The 21678-nt window shown below is 41.2% G+C and overlaps 1 protein-coding gene across 3 annotated transcripts in view; it reads right to left on the reverse strand.

The window, feature by feature from the left end:
- The window catches only part of CHRDL2 (chordin like 2), a 158374-nt gene that overhangs the window by 36638 nt on the left and 100058 nt on the right, over positions 1-21678 (reverse strand). Inside the window, exons 2-4 of one of the 3 annotated variants that reach the window (XM_073669392.1) lie at positions 9093-9205; positions 2057-2150; positions 1468-1610 (exon numbers count right to left, since the gene is read on the reverse strand). In XM_073669392.1, coding sequence (XP_073525493.1) covers positions 1468-1610; positions 2057-2150; positions 9093-9205 — 350 coding nt within the window. Of the gene's footprint in view, positions 1-1467; positions 1611-2056; positions 2154-2235; positions 2705-9092; positions 9206-21678 lie in introns of those variants that run through there. The other 2 variants (XM_073669394.1, XM_073669390.1) reach the window with 2 other exon arrangements.

A 21678-nucleotide genomic window follows, 5' to 3' on the forward strand; every position in this document is an offset into this window, starting at 1 on the left:
CCGCTGGTCCCATAGGGTGCACCGCTGGTCCCACAGGGTCTACCGCTGATCCCACAGGGTGTGCCGCTGGTCCTACAGGGTGTGCTGCTGGTCCCACAGGGTGTGCCGCTGGTCCCACAGGGTGTGCCGCTGGCCCCATAGGGTGGAATTCTGGTCCCACAGAGTGCGCCGCTGGTCCCGCAGGGTCCTCCGCTGGTCCCACAGGGTGCACCGCTGGTCCCACAGGGTCTACCGCTGGTCCCACAGGGTGCGCCGCTGGCCCCATAGGGTGGAATTCTGGTCCCACAGGGTGCGCCGCTGTTCCCACAGGGTCTACCGCTGGTCCCACAGGGTCGTCTGCTGGTCCCACAGGGTGCGCCGCTGGTTCCACAGAGTCTACCGCTGGTCCCACAGAGTCTACCGCTGGTCCCACAAGGTCTACCGCTGGTCCCACAGGGTGCGCCGCTGGTCCCATAGGGTGCACTGCTGGTCCCATAGGGTGCACTGCTGGTCCCACAGGGTGCGCTGCTGGTCCCACAGGGTGCGCTGCTGGTCCCATATGGTGCACTGCTGGTCCCATAGGGTGCGCTGCTGGTCCCACAGGGTGCACTGCTGGTCCCATAGGGTGCACTGCTGGTCCCATAGGGTGCGCTGCTGGTCCCACAGGGTGCACTGCTGGTCCCATAGGGTGCACCGCTGGTCCCACAGGGTCTACCGCTGGTCCCACAGGGTGCGCCGCTGGCCCCATAGGGTGGAATTCTGGTCCCACAGGGTGCGCCGCTGTTCCCACAGGGTCTACCGCTGGTCCCACAGGGTCCTCTGCTGGTCCCACAGGGTGCGCCGCTGGTTCCACAGAGTCTACCGCTGGTCCCACAAGGTCTACCGCTGGTCCCACAGGGTGCGCCGCTGGTCCCATAGGGTGCACTGTTGGTCCCATAGGGTGCACTGCTGGTCCCATAGGGTGCGCTGCTGGTCCCACAGGGTGAGCTGCTGGTCCCACAGGGTGCACTGCTGGTCCCACAGGGTGCGCCGCTGGCCCCATAGGGTGGAATTCTGGTCCCACAGGGTGCGCCGCTGTTCCCACAGGGTCTACCGCTGGTCCCACAGGGTCCTCTGCTGGTCCCACAGGGTGCGCCGCTGGTTCCACAGAGTCTACCGCTGGTCCCACAAGGTCTACCGCTGGTCCCACAGGGTGCGCCGCTGGTCCCATAGGGTGCACTGTTGGTCCCATAGGGTGCACTGCTGGTCCCATAGGGTGCGCTGCTGGTCCCACAGGGTGAGCTGCTGGTCCCACAGGGTGCACTGCTGGTCCCATAGGGTGCGCTGCTGGTCCCATAGGGTGCGCTGCTGGTCCCATAGGGTGCGCTGCTGGTCCCATAGGGTGCGCTGCTGGTCCCATAGGGTGCGCTGCTGGTCCCACAGGGTGCACTGCTGGTCCCATAGGGTGCGCTGCTGGTCCCTCACTACGGCGATGTGCCTGTCACTCACCGAGCAGCTGCACTGCACGCACTGGTTGGACTGTCTGGACGGGAACAGCTCTTGGGTGGTGAACATCTCGCCCTGCTGGTACGTCGTCCCATTGTGCTGGCAAACCTTAGGAGCGGCCCGCAGACCGGAGGGCGAGTGAGTCTCTGCAGGAAAGAGCAGACGATGTGGTCAGCGGCGTAGTACAACCTCCTAATAGACAAGATCCCTGCTGGCTGCTAATGAATGGAAACAGAAACTACATCCTGACCTAATGGCTCTCACAGCTGAAGGTTTGCTACAAATGTCCCTCATCTAGACAGAATATCCAGACAGATGAGACTGATACATTGTAACAGAGGACAGGAGGATTGTCTACACTGGATACAACAGTAACAAAACCAAGATCTTATCAGCTTCCTCTCTATTCACTGACAGCAAGACCGTCCTTTACTCTGCCTCAATGCATCCTGCGCTTTCATTTTGGAACAAAAAAAAAAAAGAAGGTATTTGGGGGCATTTAAATAAAAATGTGCAGCAGTCTGGCAATATACATGGGGGGAGTTGCCCTTTAAGTTCCTTACATTATGCATCATTACGGGGGGCCACTTACCTACACATCTGGGGCAGCACTGCTGAGGGTCCGTCACAGTGTGGACGCAGTGCAGGACTGGACACTTTATTCTGTAGCAGCTTACGCCGCCGCCCTGCTGGACACACAGAAGAAACACGAAGGATTATTTGCTGCCTTATCACAGAGGATTATCCAGAGCGGATACAATTGTAACAAACCCTCAGCATCAGGTTTTCACCCTGTAAATGTTTCCGTTCACTGACAGCTAGATGAAGCTCACACTGGATAATGACGGGACGGGCCGCCATCCGCTCACAATAGCCTTCTGCAGCTTTTCCTTGTTCGCAGACCTCCGCTTTCTGTCACTGAGTGGAAACGTTCTCGCTTAACTTCTGAGACTTTTCCGGGCTGGTTCCCCATTCGTGAGCTGCAGACAATAGCGCCATGTCTGCCGAGAATACAGAGAATTATTGTGAGGCGGCTGTAATAAACCTGTCTGGGGAGCGGGAGCCAAGTGATGACAGTGCCATGTCTGGGGGGTGCAGGAGTGTCCCCGGGGGGGTAGGTGGCCGCTCCAGGGTCGTCGGCACGCGTGACGTTGTGTCTTTCTCTATCATGGAGCCGGTGAGACACCGCTCTGCAGCTTATGAATGAGGCCTTGTTCGGTCACTGCTCCGGAGCAGCGCTCAATGGGATTAGGAACAAAAATGCTGTGGCTTGTAAAGGGACCGCGCCGCGAAACCCGCCGCTGCAGATGAAGAATAGGGCAGTGTTAATGTGCGCAGCCCCCCGGGACTGGTGGGTTAACGCAGTCACTGCCGGGAATAAATCCCGTACATAACAAAGATTCAGTTACATTTATGTTCATTTTATTCATTTATTACAGACTGGAGACAGTAGATGCCGAGCCTGACCCCTCAGAGCTGACCGCACGGCGGTCCCAAACTCGGGGGCTCCGGGAATAAAAAAAAGTGACTCCATTCCTCTAAAAAACAGCGTCTGTGCACAGGTGCAGAGGACTACAATTCTCATCATTCTGGTCCTGTTAGTTGGTGGCTTCTATCTATGACTAGTGGCTGTTAACTTTGGCGCAGCGTTGGGGTGGGCAAAGGGGCAATTGTCCAGGGTGCAAAATTCTAAGGGGAACAATATGTGAAAAGAAAAGAAGGTAGCAGAAGCATCAATGGTACCGAAGATCTGGAGCAGTGCAGAAGCCGACTTCTATCCGTGTGTCCCAAATCTCTGAGGGTGCGCCACTCTGAAGTGTTTCAGTGTCAACATTGCACAGATGTAGTTGGATGCAATGGGAGAGCAGGAGTCATGGACCGTTCTCCATCCAGGGACGTCACTGCACCGCAACATCTGTGCAGGAGCCAAGGACCGTTCTCCATCCAAAGACGTCACTACACCGCAACATCTGTGCAGGAGCTAAGAACCGTTCTCCATCCAAAGACGTCACTACACCGCAACATCTGTGCAGGAGCCACGGACCGTTCTCCAAACAAGGATGTCAGTGCACCGCCACATCTGAGCAGGAGTCATGGACCGTTCTCCATTTAAGGACGTCTCTGCACCGCAACATCTGTGCAGGAGCCACGGACCGTTCTCCTTTCAGGGACATCACTGCACCGCGAGATCTGTGCAGGAGCCATGGACCGTTCTTCATCCATGGACATCACTGTCCTGCCACATCTGTGCAGGAGCCATGGACCATTCTCCATCCAAAGACGTCACTGCAGCGCAACATCTGTGCAGGAGCAATGAACCATTCTCCATCCAGGGACATCACTGCCTTGACACATCTGTCCAGGAGCCATGGACCATTCTCCATCCAAAGACGTCACTACACCGCAACATCTGTGCAGGAGCTAAGGACCGTTCTCCATCCAAAGACATCACTACACCGCAACATCTGTGCAGGAGCCAAGGACCGTTCTCCATCCAAAGACGTCACTACACCGCAACATCTGTGCAGGAGCTAAGGACCGTTCTCCATCCAAAGACGTCACTACACCGCAACATCTGTGCAGGAGCCACGGACCGTTCTCCAAACAAGGATGTCAGTGCACCGCCACATCTGAGCAGGAGTCATGGACCGTTCTCCATTTAAGGACGTCTCTGCACCGCAACATCTGTGCAGGAGCCACGGACCGTTCTCCTTTCAGGGACATCACTGCACCGCGAGATCTGTGCAGGAGCCATGGACCGTTCTTCATCCATGGACATCACTGTCCTGCCACATCTGTGCAGGAGCCATGGACCATTCTCCATCCAAGGATGTCACTGCAGCGCAACATCTGTGCAGGAGCAATGGACCACTCTCCATCCAGGGACATCACTGCCTTGACACATCTGTCCAGGAGCCATGGACCATTCTCCATCCAAAGACGTCACTACACCGCAACATCTGTGCAGGAGCTAAGGACCGTTCTCCATCCAAAGACATCACTACACCGCAACATCTGTGCAGGAACCACGGACCGTTCTCCATCCAAAGACATCACTACACCGCAACATCTGTGCAGGAACCACGGACCATTCTCCATCCAAAGACGTCACTGCACCGCAACATCTGGGCAGGAGCCACGGACCGTTCTCCTTCCAAAGACGTCACTGCAACACAACACCTGTGCAGGAGCCATGGACCGTTCTACATCCAAGGACATCACTGACCCGCAACATCTGTGCAGGAGCCACGGATCGTTCTCCTTCCAAGGACATCACTGCACCACAACATCTGTGCAGGAGCCACGGACCATTCTCCATCTAAGGACATCACTGCCCTGCCACATCTGTGCAGGAGTCACGGACCGTTCTCCATCCAAAGACGTCACTGCAACGCAACACCTGTGCAGGAGCCATGGACCGTTCTACATCCAAGGACATCACTGCACCGCAACATCTGTGCAGGAGCCACGGACCGTTCTCCTTCCAAGGACATCACTGCACCAAAACATCTGTGCAGGAGCCACGGACCGTTCTCCAAACAAGGATGACAGTGCACCGCCACATCTGAGCAGGAGTCATGGACCGTTCCCCATTTAAGGACGTCTCTGCACCGCAACATCTGTGCAGGAGCCATGGACCGGTCTCCTTTCAGGGACATCACTGCACCGCGAGATCTGTGCAGGAGCCATGGACCGTTCTTCATCCATGGACATCACTGTCCTGCCACATCTGTGCAGGAGCAATGGACCATTCTCCATCCAGGGACATCACTGCCTTGACACATCTGTCCAGGAGCCATGGACCATTCTCCATCCAAGGACATCACTGCCCTGCCACATCTGTGTAGGAGCCACGGACTGTTCTCCATCCAAGGACGTCACTGCACCGCAACATCTGTGCAGGAGCCACGGACCGTTCTCCATCCAAGGACATCACTACATCGCAACATTTGTGCAGGAGCCACGGATCGTTCTCCTTCCAAGGACATCACTGCACCACAACATCCATGCAGGAGCCACGGACCGCTCTCCACCCAAGGACATCACTACATCGCAACATTTGTGCAGGAGCCACGGATCGTTCTCCTTCCAAGGACATCACTGCACCACAACATCTGTGCAGGAGCCATGGACCGTTCTACATCCAAGGACATCACTGCACCGCAACATCTGTGCAGGAGCCACGGACCGTTCTCCTTCCAAGGACATCACTGCACCAAAACATCTGTGCAGGAGCCACGGACTGTTCTCCATCCAAGGATGTAACTGCAGCGCAACGTATGTGCAGGAGCCACGGACTGTTCTCCAAACAAGGATGTCAGTGCACCGCCACATCTGAGCAGGAGTCATGGATCGTTCTCCATTTAAGGACGTCTCTGCACCGCAACATCTGTGCAGGAGCCACGGACTGTTCTCCTTTCAGGGACATCACTGCACCGCGAGATCTGTGCAGGAGCCATGGACCGTTCTTCATCCATGGACATCACTGTCCTGCCACATCTGTGCAGGAGCCATGGACCATTCTCCATCCAAGGATGTCACTGCAGCGCAACATCTGTGCAGGAGCCATGGATTATTCTCCATCCAGGGAAATCACTGCAGCGCAACATCTGTGCAGGAGCAATGGACCATTCTCCATCCAGGGACATCACTGCCCTTACACATCTGTGTAGGAGCCACGGACCGTTCTCCATCTAAGGATGTCACTGCACCACAACATCTGTGCAGGAGCCACAGACCGTTCTCCACCCAAGGACATCACTACATCGCAACATTTGTGCAGGAGCCACGGACCGTTCTCCTTCCAAGGACATCACTCCACCACAACATCTGTGCAGGAGCCACGGACCATTCTCCGTCTAAGGTTGTTACTGCAGCACAACATCTGTGCAAGAGCCACGGACCGTTCTCCATCCAAGGACATCACTACACCGCAACATCTGTGCAGGAGCCATGGACCGTTCTCCTTCCAAGGACGTCACTGCACCACAACATCTGTGCAGGAGCCATGGACCGTTCTCCTTCCAAGGACATAACTGCACCACAACATCTGTGCAGGAGCCATGGAACGTTCTCCAAACAAGGACGTCACTGCAGCGCAACATCTGTGTAGGAGCCACGGACCATTCTCCATCCAAGGACATCACTACACCGCAACATCTGTGCAGAAGCCACGGACCGTTCTCCTTCCAAGGACATCACTGCACCACAACATCTGTGCAGGAGCCATGGACCGTTCTCCATCCAAGGACGTCAATGCACCGCAACATCTGTGCAGGAGCCATGGATCGTTCTCCAAACAAGGACGTCACTGCACCGCAACATTTGTGCTGGAGCCACGGACCGTTCTCCATCCAAGGATGTCACTTCACCGCCACATCTGTGTAGGAGCCATGGAGCATTCTCCATCCAAGGATGTCACTGCACCGCCACATCTGTGCGGTTGACAGAAGGACTTACGGGAGAATAAACTTCATTTTTACTTGCAGGAGGGTGGATCAAAGGCGCTCACTTTTCGGCATCAGCTATTACTTGGTTGTTGCTAGTTAGTAGTTATTAGTTGGTTGTTTTTAGCCATTTCTTGGCTGGTATCAGGTAAAGGTTTGCGGCTGCTAATTGCCAACTATTGGTTGGTGGTTTCTATCTATTGATTGGTTTTTACCTGCAACATTTTGATGGGTCTCGGCTATTGGTTGGTGACTGTTGGATGCCAGTTGATGATTGGTGGCTTTTATCTATGGGTTGGTAGTTACCAGCTACACAATGGTGGATATCAGCTATTGGTTGGTGACTGTTGAGTACCAGTTGATGACTGCTGGTTTCTATCTATTGGCTGGGGGTTACCAGCTACTCAATGGTGGTTTCCATCTATTGGTTGGTGGTTATCAGCTACTCACAAGTTAATAGCAGCTACAGGCAACGGTTGGTTGTCAACTGTTGACTGTGTCTGTGTCCAGCTATGGGTTAGTGCTTCCAGTATTCCCACTAAAGGATATCCAATATTGGTTGGTGGTTGTTAGTTACCGGCTGTTCACTGTTGGTTACAAGATATGAGACGGTTGTTAACCAGCTATTGGATGTTGGTTATCGCCAGTTACAAGGAGATTGTTAATAACCTGCTATAGATTGGTGGTGTCTTTCCATTGGATGTTTATCACTAGACACTTATTTTTTGACAGTCAACCATTACTTGGTCAGCTGTCAGTTATCAGCTATTGGTTGCTGGTTTGGAGATATTTGTTGGTGGTTACCGGCTTCTCTTTGGTGGGTATCAGCATTGGCTGGTAGTTGTTTTTCACCAGCTATTGGTTGGTGGTTACCAGTTACTCAATGTTGGGTGTCGGCTGTTACAGTCGGTAATTGTTGGTAACCAGCTGATGACTGGTGCTTTCTAGCTACGGGTGGTGGTCACTGAAGAGCATCAGCTACTGGTTGGTGGTGTCTATGGGTTGGTTGTACCCAGCTATAGTTTGGTGGCTATCAGCTGTTGGTTGGTGGTTGTTGGATATCGGCTTTTGAAGAGAGGTTGGTTGTTACCAGGTGTTGGATGGTTCACATCTACAGCTTAGCTGTCACCAGATACTTTTTTGGAAATATCAGTTGTTGGCTGGTGGTTGTTGGATATCGGATTTGAAGAGAGGTTGGTTGTTACCAGGTGGTTCACATCTACGGCTTAGCCGTCACCAGATACTTTTTGGGAAATATCAGTTGTTGGCTGGTGGTTGTTGGATATCGGCTTTTGAAGAGAGGTTGGTTGTTACCAGATGGTTCACAGCTATGGCTTAGCTGTTACCAGATACTTTTTGGGGGATATCAGCTGTTGGTTGGTGATTGTTGGATATCGGCTTTTGAAGAGAGGTTGGTTGTTACCAGGTGTTGGATGGTTCACAGCTACGGCATAGCTGTTACCAGATACTTTTTGGGGGATATCAGCTGTTGGTTGGTGATTGTTGGATATCGGCTTCTGAAGAGAGATTGGTTGTTACCAGGTGTTGGATGGTTCACAGCTACGGCTTAGCTGTTACCAGATACTTTTTGGGGGATATCAGCTGTTGGTTGGTGGTTGTTGGATATCGGCTTCTGAAGAGAGGTTGGTTGTTACCAGGTGTTGGATGGTTCACAGCTACGGCTTAGCTGTTACCAGATACTTTTTGGGAAATATCAGCGGTTGGTGGTTGGTTACCAGCTGTTGGATGGGAACATTGGATTGATGGGTATCAGATATAAGTTGGTGGTTTCTGTCCATGAAATGGTTTCCCGTTATTAGTTGGTGATGTCTAGCTAGAAGTTGGTTATTACCTGCGATTTTCTCAAGGGTGGGAGCTATTTGTTGGCATTTCTAGTTTGAGGATTGCGGCTACAAGATACTGATTGATGATTTCTGGCTCGGAAAACTAATTACATGATTTATTGACCAGAGACGGAAGAGCAGCGTTTTGTCTGAACCTTCTAGTGAGGAGCCTCCGCCGTAGCGGATCCGCACGTCATCCAGATGGTGATGGAGAAGACCCTTGTAAGAGTGAGGAGCGTGAAGTACGGACGGCAAACGGCATCTCATATCATTAATCAGCTATTATTAGCGCCCCCCTCTGCCGCTCACCGGACGCTATATACCCGGACAGACCTACCTCAGAACACGTACAACGTATGCAATATACAACTCCTTGAGGCTCCAGGTACGGGTGCCAGCTCTCCCCCGGGCTGTACTTTTTGCCATGAAATAAACAGAACAGATCTGGACCTAAAATTAATAACACAAAAACATTTATGAAAATTACAAACCTCAACATGAACCAGTAACCAGATATAATCAGAATTATATCACTCTACTCATAGAACACCACAACTCCCAGCATGCCCTGACAAGAGGGAGGTATTCTGCGGAGCATTCGGGACCCCCAGCTCTGGTCATATCACAGACCTCACTGATGTAGATTACTGTATGATCAATTAACACAATTAGCAAAAGAAAAATCTCATCTCTGCCGTTCTCAAATCCGCGTCCGCAATTAAAGATGGCGGCACATACAGTATGATGGTCTTGGCTCATGGTTCTTGGCTGGGGGTTTTGTCCTCTGTAATTTCCACCATTTTTAATCTTCTTAATTCTCACAGAAAGTCCTCCATGTCTGAACGGCATCATGTAATCCCTCCAGGAAACAGAAAGAGCGAAGGCATCCTGAAAAATCATCAGTAGTGCGGGCAGACTCTTGTAATCCACCATAATCCACAGGCACATCGCCGACTTAATGCACAGATAGAAAAGGATTCCAAAGAAAAGAGCAGAATTATAATCCATGGAGCTGTAATCCACACGGAAAGGTGACAAGTGAGAATCCACAGGGATAAAAGTTTGTAATCCAATGGGTGGAATATGGTGGAAAATAGCGCCACATTTATAATCCATAGAAAGAATAGGGTCCATCAACTGCAGAGAAGGACGAGCAACAAGCACAAAGCAAAACTATAATACTGCTCCTATGTACAAGAATATAACTACTATAATACTGCCGCCTATGTGCAAGAATATAACTACTATAATACTGCCTCCTATGTACAAGAATATAACTACTATAATACTGCCGCCTATGTGCAAGAATATAACTACTATAATACTGCCCCTATATACAAGAATATAACTACTATAATACTGCTCCTATGTACAAGACTATAACCACTATAATACTGCTCCTATATACAAGAATATAACTACTATAATACTGCCGCCTATGTGCAAGAATATAACTACTATAATACTGTCCCCTATGTACAAGAATATAACTACTATAATACTGCCCCTATGTACAAGAATATAACTACTATAATACTGCCCCCTATGTACAAGAATATAACTACTATAATACTGCTCCTATGAACAAGAATATAACTACTATAATACTGCTCCTATGTACAAGAATATAACTACTATAATACTGTCCCCTATGTACAAGAATATAACTACTATAATACTGTCCCCTATGTACAAGAATATAACTACTATAATACTGCCCCCTATGTACAAGAATATAACTACTATAATACTGCCCACTATGTACAAGAATATAACTACTATAATAGTGCTCCTATGAACAAGAATATAACTACTATAATACTGCCTCCTATGTACAAGAATATAACTACTATAATACTGCCCCCTATGTACAAGAATATAACTACTATAATACTGCCCCCTATGTACAAGAATATAACTACTATAATACTGTCCCCTATGTACAAGAATATAACTACTATAATACTGCCTCCTATGTACAAGAATATAACTACTATAATACTGCTCCTATGAACAAGAATATAACTACTATAATACTGCCCCCTATGTACAAGAATATAACAACTATAATACTGCCCCCTATGTACAAGAATATAACTACTATAATACTGTCCCCTATGTACAAGAATATAACTACTATAATACTGCCCCCTATGTACAAGAATATAACTACTATAATACTGCCCACTATGTACAAGAATATAACTACTATAATACTGCTCCTATGAACAAGAATATAACTACTATAATACTGCCTCCTATGTACAAGAATATAACTACTATAATACTGCCCCCTATGTACAAGAATATAACGACTATAATACTGTCCCCTATGTACAAGAATATAACTACTATAATACTGCCCCCTATGTACAAGAATATAACTACTATAATACTGCCCCTGTGTACAAGAATATAACTACTATAATACTGCTCCTATGAACAAGAATATAACTACTATAATACTGCCCCTATGTACAAGAATATAACTACTATAATACTGCCCTCTATATACAAGAATATAACTACTATAACACTGTGCCCTATGTACAAGAATATAACTACTATAATACTGCCCCCTATGTACAAGAATATAACTACTATAATACTGCTACTATGTACAAGAATATAACTACTATAATACTGCTCCTATGTACAAGAATATAACTACTATAATACTGCCCCCTATGTACAAGAATATAACTACTATAATACTGTCTCCTATCTACAAGAATATAACTACTATAATACTGCCCCCTATGTACAAGAATATAACTACTATAATACAGTCCCTATGTACAAGAATATAACTACTACAATACTGCCCCCTATGTACAAGAATATAACTACTATCATACTGCCCCCTATATACAAGAATATAACTACTATAATACTGCTCCTATGTACAAGAATATAACTACTATAATACTGCTCCTATGTACAAGAATATAACTACTATAATACTGCCCCTATGTATAAGAATATAACTAATATAATACTGCCCCCTATGTACAAGAATATAACTACTATAATACTGCCCTCTATATACAAGAATATAACTACTATAACACTGCGCCCTATGTACAAGAATATAACTACTATAATACTGCCCCCTATGTACAAGAATATAACTACTATAATACTGCTACTATGTACAAGAATATAACTACTATAATACTGCTCCTATGTACAAGAATATAACTACTATAATACTGCCCCCTATGTACAAGAATATAACTACTATAATACTGCCCCCTATGTACAAGAATATAACTACTATAATACTGTCTCCTATCTACAAGAATATAACTACTATAATACTGCCCCCTATGCACAAGAATATAACTACTATCATACTGCCCCTATGTACAAGAATATAACTACTATAATACTGCCCCCTATATACAAGAATATAACTACTATAATACTGCTCCTATGTACAAGAATATAACTACTATAACACTGCCACTATGTACAAGAATATAACTACTATAATACTACTCCTATGTAAAAGAATATAACTACTATAATACTGCTCCTATGTACAAGAATATAACTACTATAATACTGCCCCTATGTATAAGAATATAACTAATATAATACTGCCCCCTATGTACAAGAATATAACTACTATCATACTGCCCCCTATATACAAGAATATAACTACTATAATACTGCTCCTATGTACAAGAATATAACTACTATCATACTGCCCCCTATATACAAGAATATAACTAATATCATACTGCCCCCTATATACAAGAATATATCTACTATAATACTGCCCCCTATGTACAAGATTATAACTATTATAATATTGTCCCTATGTACAGGAATATAACGACTATAATACAGCTCCTATGTACAAGAATATAACTACTATAATACTGCCCCTATGTACAAGAATATAACTACTATAATACTGCTCCTATGTACAAGAATATAACTACTATAATACTGCCCCTAAGTACAAGAATAACTACTATAATACTGCGCCCTGTGTACAAGAATATAACTACTATAATACTGGCCCTGTGTACAAGAATATAACTACTATAATACTGCCCTCTATATACAAGAATATACAGTAACAACTATAATACTGCCCCCTATGTACAAGAATATAACTACTATAATATTGCCCCCTATGTACAAGAATATTACTATAATACTGCCCCCTATGTACAAGAATATAACTACTATAATACTGCCCTCTATATACAAGAATATAACTACTATAATACTGCCCCCTGTGTACAAGAATATAACTACTATAATACTGCCCCCTATGTACAAGAATATAACTACTATAATACTGCCCCCTATGTACAAGAATATAACTACTATAATACTGCCCTCTATAGACAAGAATATAACTACTATAATACTGCCCCCTATGTACAAGAATATAACTACTATAATACTGCCCCCTATGTACAAGAATATTACTATAATACTGCCCCCTATGTACAAGAATATAACTACTATAATACTGCCCTCTATATACAAGAATATAACTACTATAATACTGCCCCCTATGTACAAGAATATAACTACTATAATACTGCCCTCTATATACAAGAATATAACTACTATAATACTGCGCCCTGTGTACAAGAGTATAACTACTATAATACTGCCCCTGTGTACAAGAATATAACTACTATAATACTGCCCTCTATATACAAGAATATACAGTAAGAACTATAATACTGCCCCCTATGTACAATATTACTATAATACTGCCCCCTATGTACAAGAATATAACTACTATAATACTGCCCCCTATGTACAAGAATATAACTACTATAATACTGCCGTCTATATACAAGAATATGACTACTATAATACTGCCCCCTATGTACAAGAATATAACTACTATAATACTGCCCCCTATGTACAAGAATATAACTACTATAATACTGCCCTCTATATACAAGAATATACAGAAACAACTATAATACTGCCCTCTTTGCACAAGAATATAACTACTATAATACTGCCCCCTATGTACAAGAATATTACTATACTACTGCCCCCTATGTACAAGAATATAACTACTATAATACTGCCCTCTATATACAAGAAAATAACTACTATAATACTGCTCCCTATGTACAAGAATATAACTACTATAATACTGCCCCTATGTACAAGAATATAACTATTATAATACTGCGCCCTATGTACAAGAATATAACTACTATAATACTGCCCTCTATGTACAAGAATATAACTACTAAAATACTGCTCCTATGTACAAGAATATAACTACTATAATACTGCTCCTATGTACAAGAATATAACTACTATAATACTGCCCCTTATGTACAAGAATATAACTACGATAATACTGCGCCCTATGTACAAGAATATAACTACTATAATACTGCTCCTATGTACAAGAATATAACTACTATCATACTGCCCGCTATGTACAAGAATTTAACTACTATAATACTGCCCCCTATGTACAAGAATATAACTACTATAATACTGCCCCCTATGTACAAGAATATAACTACTATAATACTGCTCCTATGTACAAGAATATAACTACTATAATACTGCCACTATATACAAGAATATAACTACTATAATACTGCGCCCTGTGTACAAGAATATAACTACTATAATACTGCCCCTGTGTACAAGAATATAACTACTATAATACTGCCCTCTATATACAAGAATATACAGTAACAACTATAATACTGCCCCCTATGTACAAGAATATAACTACTATAATACTGCCCCCTATGTACAAGAATATTACTATAATACTGCCCCCTATGTACAAGAATATAACTACTATAATACTGCCCTCTATATACAAGAATATAACTACTATAATACTGCCCCCTATGTACAAGAATATAACTACTATAATACTTCCCCCTATGTACAAGAATATAACTACTATAATACTGCCCTCTATATACAAGAATATACAGTAACAACTATAATACTGCCCCCTATGTACAAGAATATAACTACTATAATACTGCCCCCTATGTACAAGAATATTACTATAATACTGCCCCCTATGTACAAGAATATAACTACTATAATATTGCCCTCTATATACAAGAATATAACCACTATAATACTGCCCCCTATGTACAAGAATATAACTACTATAATACTGCCCCCTATGTACAAGAATATTACTATAATACTGCCCCCTATGTACAAGAATATAACTACTATAATACTGCCCTCTATATACAAGAATATAACTACTATAATACTGCCCCCTATGTACAAGATTATAACTACTATAATACTGCGCCCTGTGTACAAGAGTATAACTACTATAATACTGCCCCTGTGTACAAGAATATAACTACTATAATACTGCCCTCTATATACAAGAATACACAGTAAGAACTATAATACTGCCCCCTATGTACAAGAATATTACTATAATACTGCCCCCTATGTACAAGAATATAACTACTATAATACTGCCCCCTATGTACAAGAATATAACTACTATAATACTGCCCTCTATATACAAGAATATGACTACTATAATACTGCCCCCTATGTACAAGAATATAACTACTATAATACTGCCCCCTATGTAAAAGAATATAACTACTATAATACTGCCCTCTATATACAAGAATATACAGTAACAACTATAATACTGCCCTCTATGTACAAGAATATAACTATTATAATACTGCCCCCTGTGTACAAGAATATAACTACTATAATACTGCTCTATGTACAAGAATATAACTACTATAATACTGCCCTCTATATACAAGAATATAACTACTATAATACTGCTCCTATGTATAAGAATATAACTACTATAATACTGCCCCCTATGTACAAGAATATAACTACTATAATACTGCGCCCTATGTACAAGAATATAACTACTATAATACTGCCCCCTATGTACAAGAATATAACTACTATAATACTGCCCACTATGTACAAGAATATAACTACTATAATACTGCCCCCTATGTACAAGAATATAACTACTATAATACTGTCTCCTATCTACAAGAATATAACTACTATAATACTGCCCCCTATGTACAAGAATATAACTACTATAATACTGTCCCTATGTACAAGAATATAACTACTATAATACTGCCCCCTATGCACAAGAATATAACTACTATAATACTGCTCCTATGTACAAGAATATAACTACTATAATACTGCCCCTATGTATAAGAATATAACTAATATAATACTGCCCCCTATGTACAAGAATATAACTACTATCATACTGCCCCCTATATACAAGAATATAACTAATATCATACTGCCCCCTATATACAAGAATATAACTACTATAATACTGCTCCTATGTACAAGAATATAACTACTATCATACTGCCCCCTATATACAAGACTATAACTAATATCATACTGCCCCCTATATACAAGAATATATCTACTATAATACTGTCCCCTATGTACAAGATTATAACTATTATAATATTGTCCCTATGTACGGGAATATAACTACTATAATACAGCCCCTATGTACAAGAATATAACTACTATAATACTGCTCCTATGTACAAGAATATAACTACTATAATACTGCCCCTAAGTACAAGAATATAACTACTATAATACTGCGCCCTGTGTACAAGAATATAACTACTATAATACTGCCCCTGTGTACAAGAATATAACTACTATAATACTGCCCTCTATATACAAGAATATACAGTAACAACTATAATACTGCCCCCTATGTACAAGAATATAACTACTATAATACTGCCCCCTATGTACAGGAATATTACTATAATACTGCCCCCTATGTACAAGAATATAACTACTATAATACTGCTCCTATGTACAAGAATATAACTACTATAATACTGCCCCCTATGTACAAGAATATAACTACTATAATACTGCCCTCTATATACAAGAATATAACTACTATAATACTGCCCTCTATAGACAAGAATATAACTACTATAATACTGCCCCCTATGTACAAGAATATATCTACTATAATACTGCCCCCTATGTACAGGAATATTACTATAATACTGCCCCCTATGTACAAGAATATAAGTACTATAATACTGCCCTCTATAGACAAGAATATAACTACTATAATACTGCCCTCTATATACAAGAATATAACTACTATAATACTGCCCCCTATGTACAAGAATATAACTACTATAATACTGCCCCCTATGTACAAGAATATAACTACTATAATACTGCCCCCTATGTACAAGAATATAACTACTATAATACTGCCCTCTATAGACAAGAATATAACTACTATAATACTGCCCCCTATGTACAAGAATATATCTACTATAATACTGCCCCCTATGTACAGGAATATTACTATAATACTGCCCCCTATGTACAAGAATATAAGTACTATAATACTGCCCTCTATATACAAGAATATAACTACTATAATACTGCCCCCTATGTACAAGAATATAACTACTATAATACTGCCCTCTATATACAAGAATATAACTACTATAATACTGCGCCCTGTGTACAAGAGTTTAACTACTATAATACTGCCCCTGTGTACAAGAATATAACTACTATAATACTGCCCTCTATATACAAGAATATACAGTAAGAACTATAATACTGCCCCCTATGTACAATATTACTATAATACTGCCCCCTATGTACAAGAATATAACTACTATAATACTGCCCCCTATGTACAAGAATATAACTACTATAATACTGCCATCTATATACAAGAATATGACTACTATAATACTGCCCCCTATGTACAAGAATATAACTACTATAATACTGCCCCCTATGTACAAGAATATAACTACTATAATACTGCCCTCTATATACAAGAATATACAGTAACAACTATAATACTGCCCTCTATGTACAAGAATATAACTACTATAATACTGCCCCCTATGTACAATATTACTATAATACTGCCACCTATGTACAAGAATATAACTACTATAATACTGCCCTCTATATACAAGAATATAACTACTATAATACTGCTCCTATGTATAAGAATATAACTACTATAATACTGCCCCCTATGTACAAGAATATAACTACTATAATACTGCGCCCTATGTACAAGAATATAACTACTATAATACTGCCCCCTATGTACAAGAATATAACTGCTATAATACTGCCCCTATGTACAAGAATATAACTACTATAATACTGCTCCTATATACAAGAATATAACTACTATAATACTGCTCCTATGTACAAGAATATAACTACTATAATACTGCTCCTATATACAAGAATATAACTACTATAATACTGCCCCCTATGTACAAGAATATAACTACTATAATACTGCCCCCTATGTACAAGAATATAACTACTATAATACTGTCCCTATGTACAAGAATATAACTACTATCATACTGCTGCTATGTACAAGATTATAACTACTATAATACTGCCCCCTTTGTACAAGAATATAACTACTATAATACTGCCCCCTATGTACAAGAATATAACTACTATAATACTGCCCCTATGTACAAGAATATAACTACTATAATACTGCCCCCTATGTACAAGAATATAACTACTATCATACTGTCCCCATGTACAAGAATATAACTACTATCATACTGCTCCTATGTACAAGAATATAACTACTATAATACTGCCCCCTATGTACAAGAATATAACTACTATAATACTGCCCCCTATGTACAAGAATATAACTACTATAATACTGTCCCTATGTACAAGAATATAACTACTATCATACTGCTCCTATGTACAAGAATATAACTATTATAATACTGCCCCCTATGTACAAGAATATAACTATTATAATACTGCTCCTATGTACAAGAATATAACTACTATAATACTGCCCCTATGTACAATAATATAACTACTATAATACTGCTCCTATATACAAGAATATAACTATTATAATACTGCCCCCTATGTACAAGAATATAACTACTATAATACTGCCCCCTATGTACAAGAATATAACTACTATCATACTGCCCCCTATATACAAGAATATAACTACTATAATACTGCCCTCTATATACAAGAAAATAACTACTATAATACTGCTCCCTATGTACAAGAATATAACTACTATAATACTGCCCCTATGTACAAGAATATAACTATTATAATACTGCCCCCTATGTACAAGAATATAACTACTATCATACTGCCCCCTATGTACAAGAATATAACTACTATAATACTGCCCCCTATGTACAAGAATATAACTACTATAATACTGCTCCTATGTACAAGAATATAACTACTATAATACTGCCCCTATATACAAGAATATAACTACTATAATACTGAGCCCTGTGTACAAGATTATAACTACTATAATACTGCCCCTGTGTACAAGAATATAACTACTATAATACTGCCCTCTATATACAAGAATATACAGTAACAACTATAATACTGCCCCCTATGTACAAGAATATAACTACTATAATACTGCCCCCTATGTACTAGAATATTACTATAATACTGCCCCCTATGTACAAGAAAATAACTACTATAATACTGCCCTCTATATACAAGAATATAACTACTATAATACTGCCCCCTATGTACAAGAATATAACTACTATAATACTGCCCCCTATGTACAAGAATATTACTATAATACTGCCCCCTATGTACAAGAATATAACTACTATAATACTGCCCTCTATATACAAGAATATAACTACTATAATACTGCCCCCTATGTACAAGAATATAACTACTATAATACTGCGCCCTGTGTACAAGAGTATAACTACTATAATACTGCCCCTGTGTACAAGAATATAACTACTATAATACTGCCCTCTATATACAAGAATATACAGTAAGAACTATAATACTGCCCCCTATGTACAAGAATATTACTATAATACTGCCCCCTATGTACAAGAATATAACTACTATAATACTGCCCCCTATGTACAAGAATATAACTACTATAATACTGCCCTCTATATACAAGAATATGACTACTATAATACTGCCCCCTATGTACAAGAATATAACTACTATAATACTGCGCCCTGTGTACAAGAGTATAACTACTATAATACTGCCCCTGTGTACAAGAATATAACTACTATAATACTGCCCTCTATATACAAGAATATACAGTAACAACTATAATACTGCCCCCTATGTACAAGAATATAACTACTATAATACTGCCCTCTATATACAAGAATATAACTACTATAATACTGCTCCCTATGTACAAGAAAATAACTACTATAATACTGCCCCCTATGTACAAGAATATAACTATTATAATACTGCGCCCTATGTACAAGAATATAACTACTATAATACTGCCCCCTATGTACAAGAATATAACTACTAAAATACTGCTCCTATGTACAAGAATACAACTACTATAATACAGCCCCCTATGTACAAGAATATAACTACTATAATACTGCTCCTATGTACAAGAATATAACTACTATAATACTGCCCCCTATGTACAAGAATATAACTACTATAATACTGCGCCCTATGTACAAGAATATAACTACTATAATACTGCCCCCTATGTACAATAATATAACTACTATAATACTGCCCCCTATGTACAAGAATATAACTACTATAATACTGCCCCCTATGTACAACAATATAACTACTATAATACTGTCCCTATGTACAAGAATATAACTACTATAATACTGCTCCTATGTACAAGAATATAACTACTATAATACGGCCCCTATGTATAAGAATATAACTATTATAATACTGCCCCCTGTGTACAAGAATATAACTACTATAATACTGCTCTATGTACAAGAATATAACTACTATAATACTGCCCTCTATATACAAGAATATAACTACTATAATACTGCTCCTATGTATAAGAATATAACTACTATAATACTGCCCCCTATGTACAAGAATATAACTACTATAATACTGCGCCCTATGTACAAGAATATAACTACTATAATACTGCCCCCTATGTACAAGAATATAACTGCTATAATACTGCCCCTATGTACAAGAATATAACTACTATAATACTGCTCCTATGTACAAGAATATAACTACTATAATACTGCTCCTATGTACAAGAATATAACTACTATAATACTGCCCCTATATACAAGAATATAACTACTATAATACTGAGCCCTGTGTACAAGAATATAACTACTATAATACTGCCCCTGTGTACAAGAATATAACTACTATAATACTGCCCTCTATATACAAGAATATACAGTAACAACTATAATACTGCCCCCTATGTACAAGAATATAACTACTATAATACTGCCCCCTATGTACAAGATTACTATAATACTGCCCCCTATGTACAAGAATATAACTACTATAATACTGCCCTCTATATACAAGAATATAACTACTATAATACTGCCCCCTATGTACAAGAATATAACTACTATAATACTGCCCCCTATGTACAAGAATATTACTATAATACTGCCCCCTATGTACAAGAATATAACTACTATAATACTGCCCTCTATATACAAGAATATAACTACTATAATACTGCCCCCTATGTACAAGAATATAACTACTATAATACTGCGCCCTGTGTACAAGAGTATAACTACTATAATACTGCCCCTGTGTACAAGAATATAACTACTATAATACTCCCCTCTATATACAAGAATATACAGTAAGAACTATAATACTGCCCCCTATGTACAAGAATATTACTATAATACTGCCCCCTATGTACAAGAATATAACTACTATAATACTGCCCCCTATGTACAAGAATATAACTACTATAATACTGCCCTCTATATACAAGAATATGACTACTATAATACTGCCCCCTATGTACAAGAATATAACTACTATAATACTGCGCCCTGTGTACAAGAGTATAACTACTATAATACTGCCCCTGTGTACAAGAATAT

This window comes from Phyllobates terribilis, unplaced genomic scaffold (genome assembly GCF_046119375.1).
Source record: "Phyllobates terribilis strain yellow unplaced genomic scaffold, ASM4611937v1 Scaffold_2__4_contigs__length_985480577, whole genome shotgun sequence".
Taxonomy (NCBI): Eukaryota; Metazoa; Chordata; class Amphibia; order Anura; family Dendrobatidae; genus Phyllobates; species Phyllobates terribilis.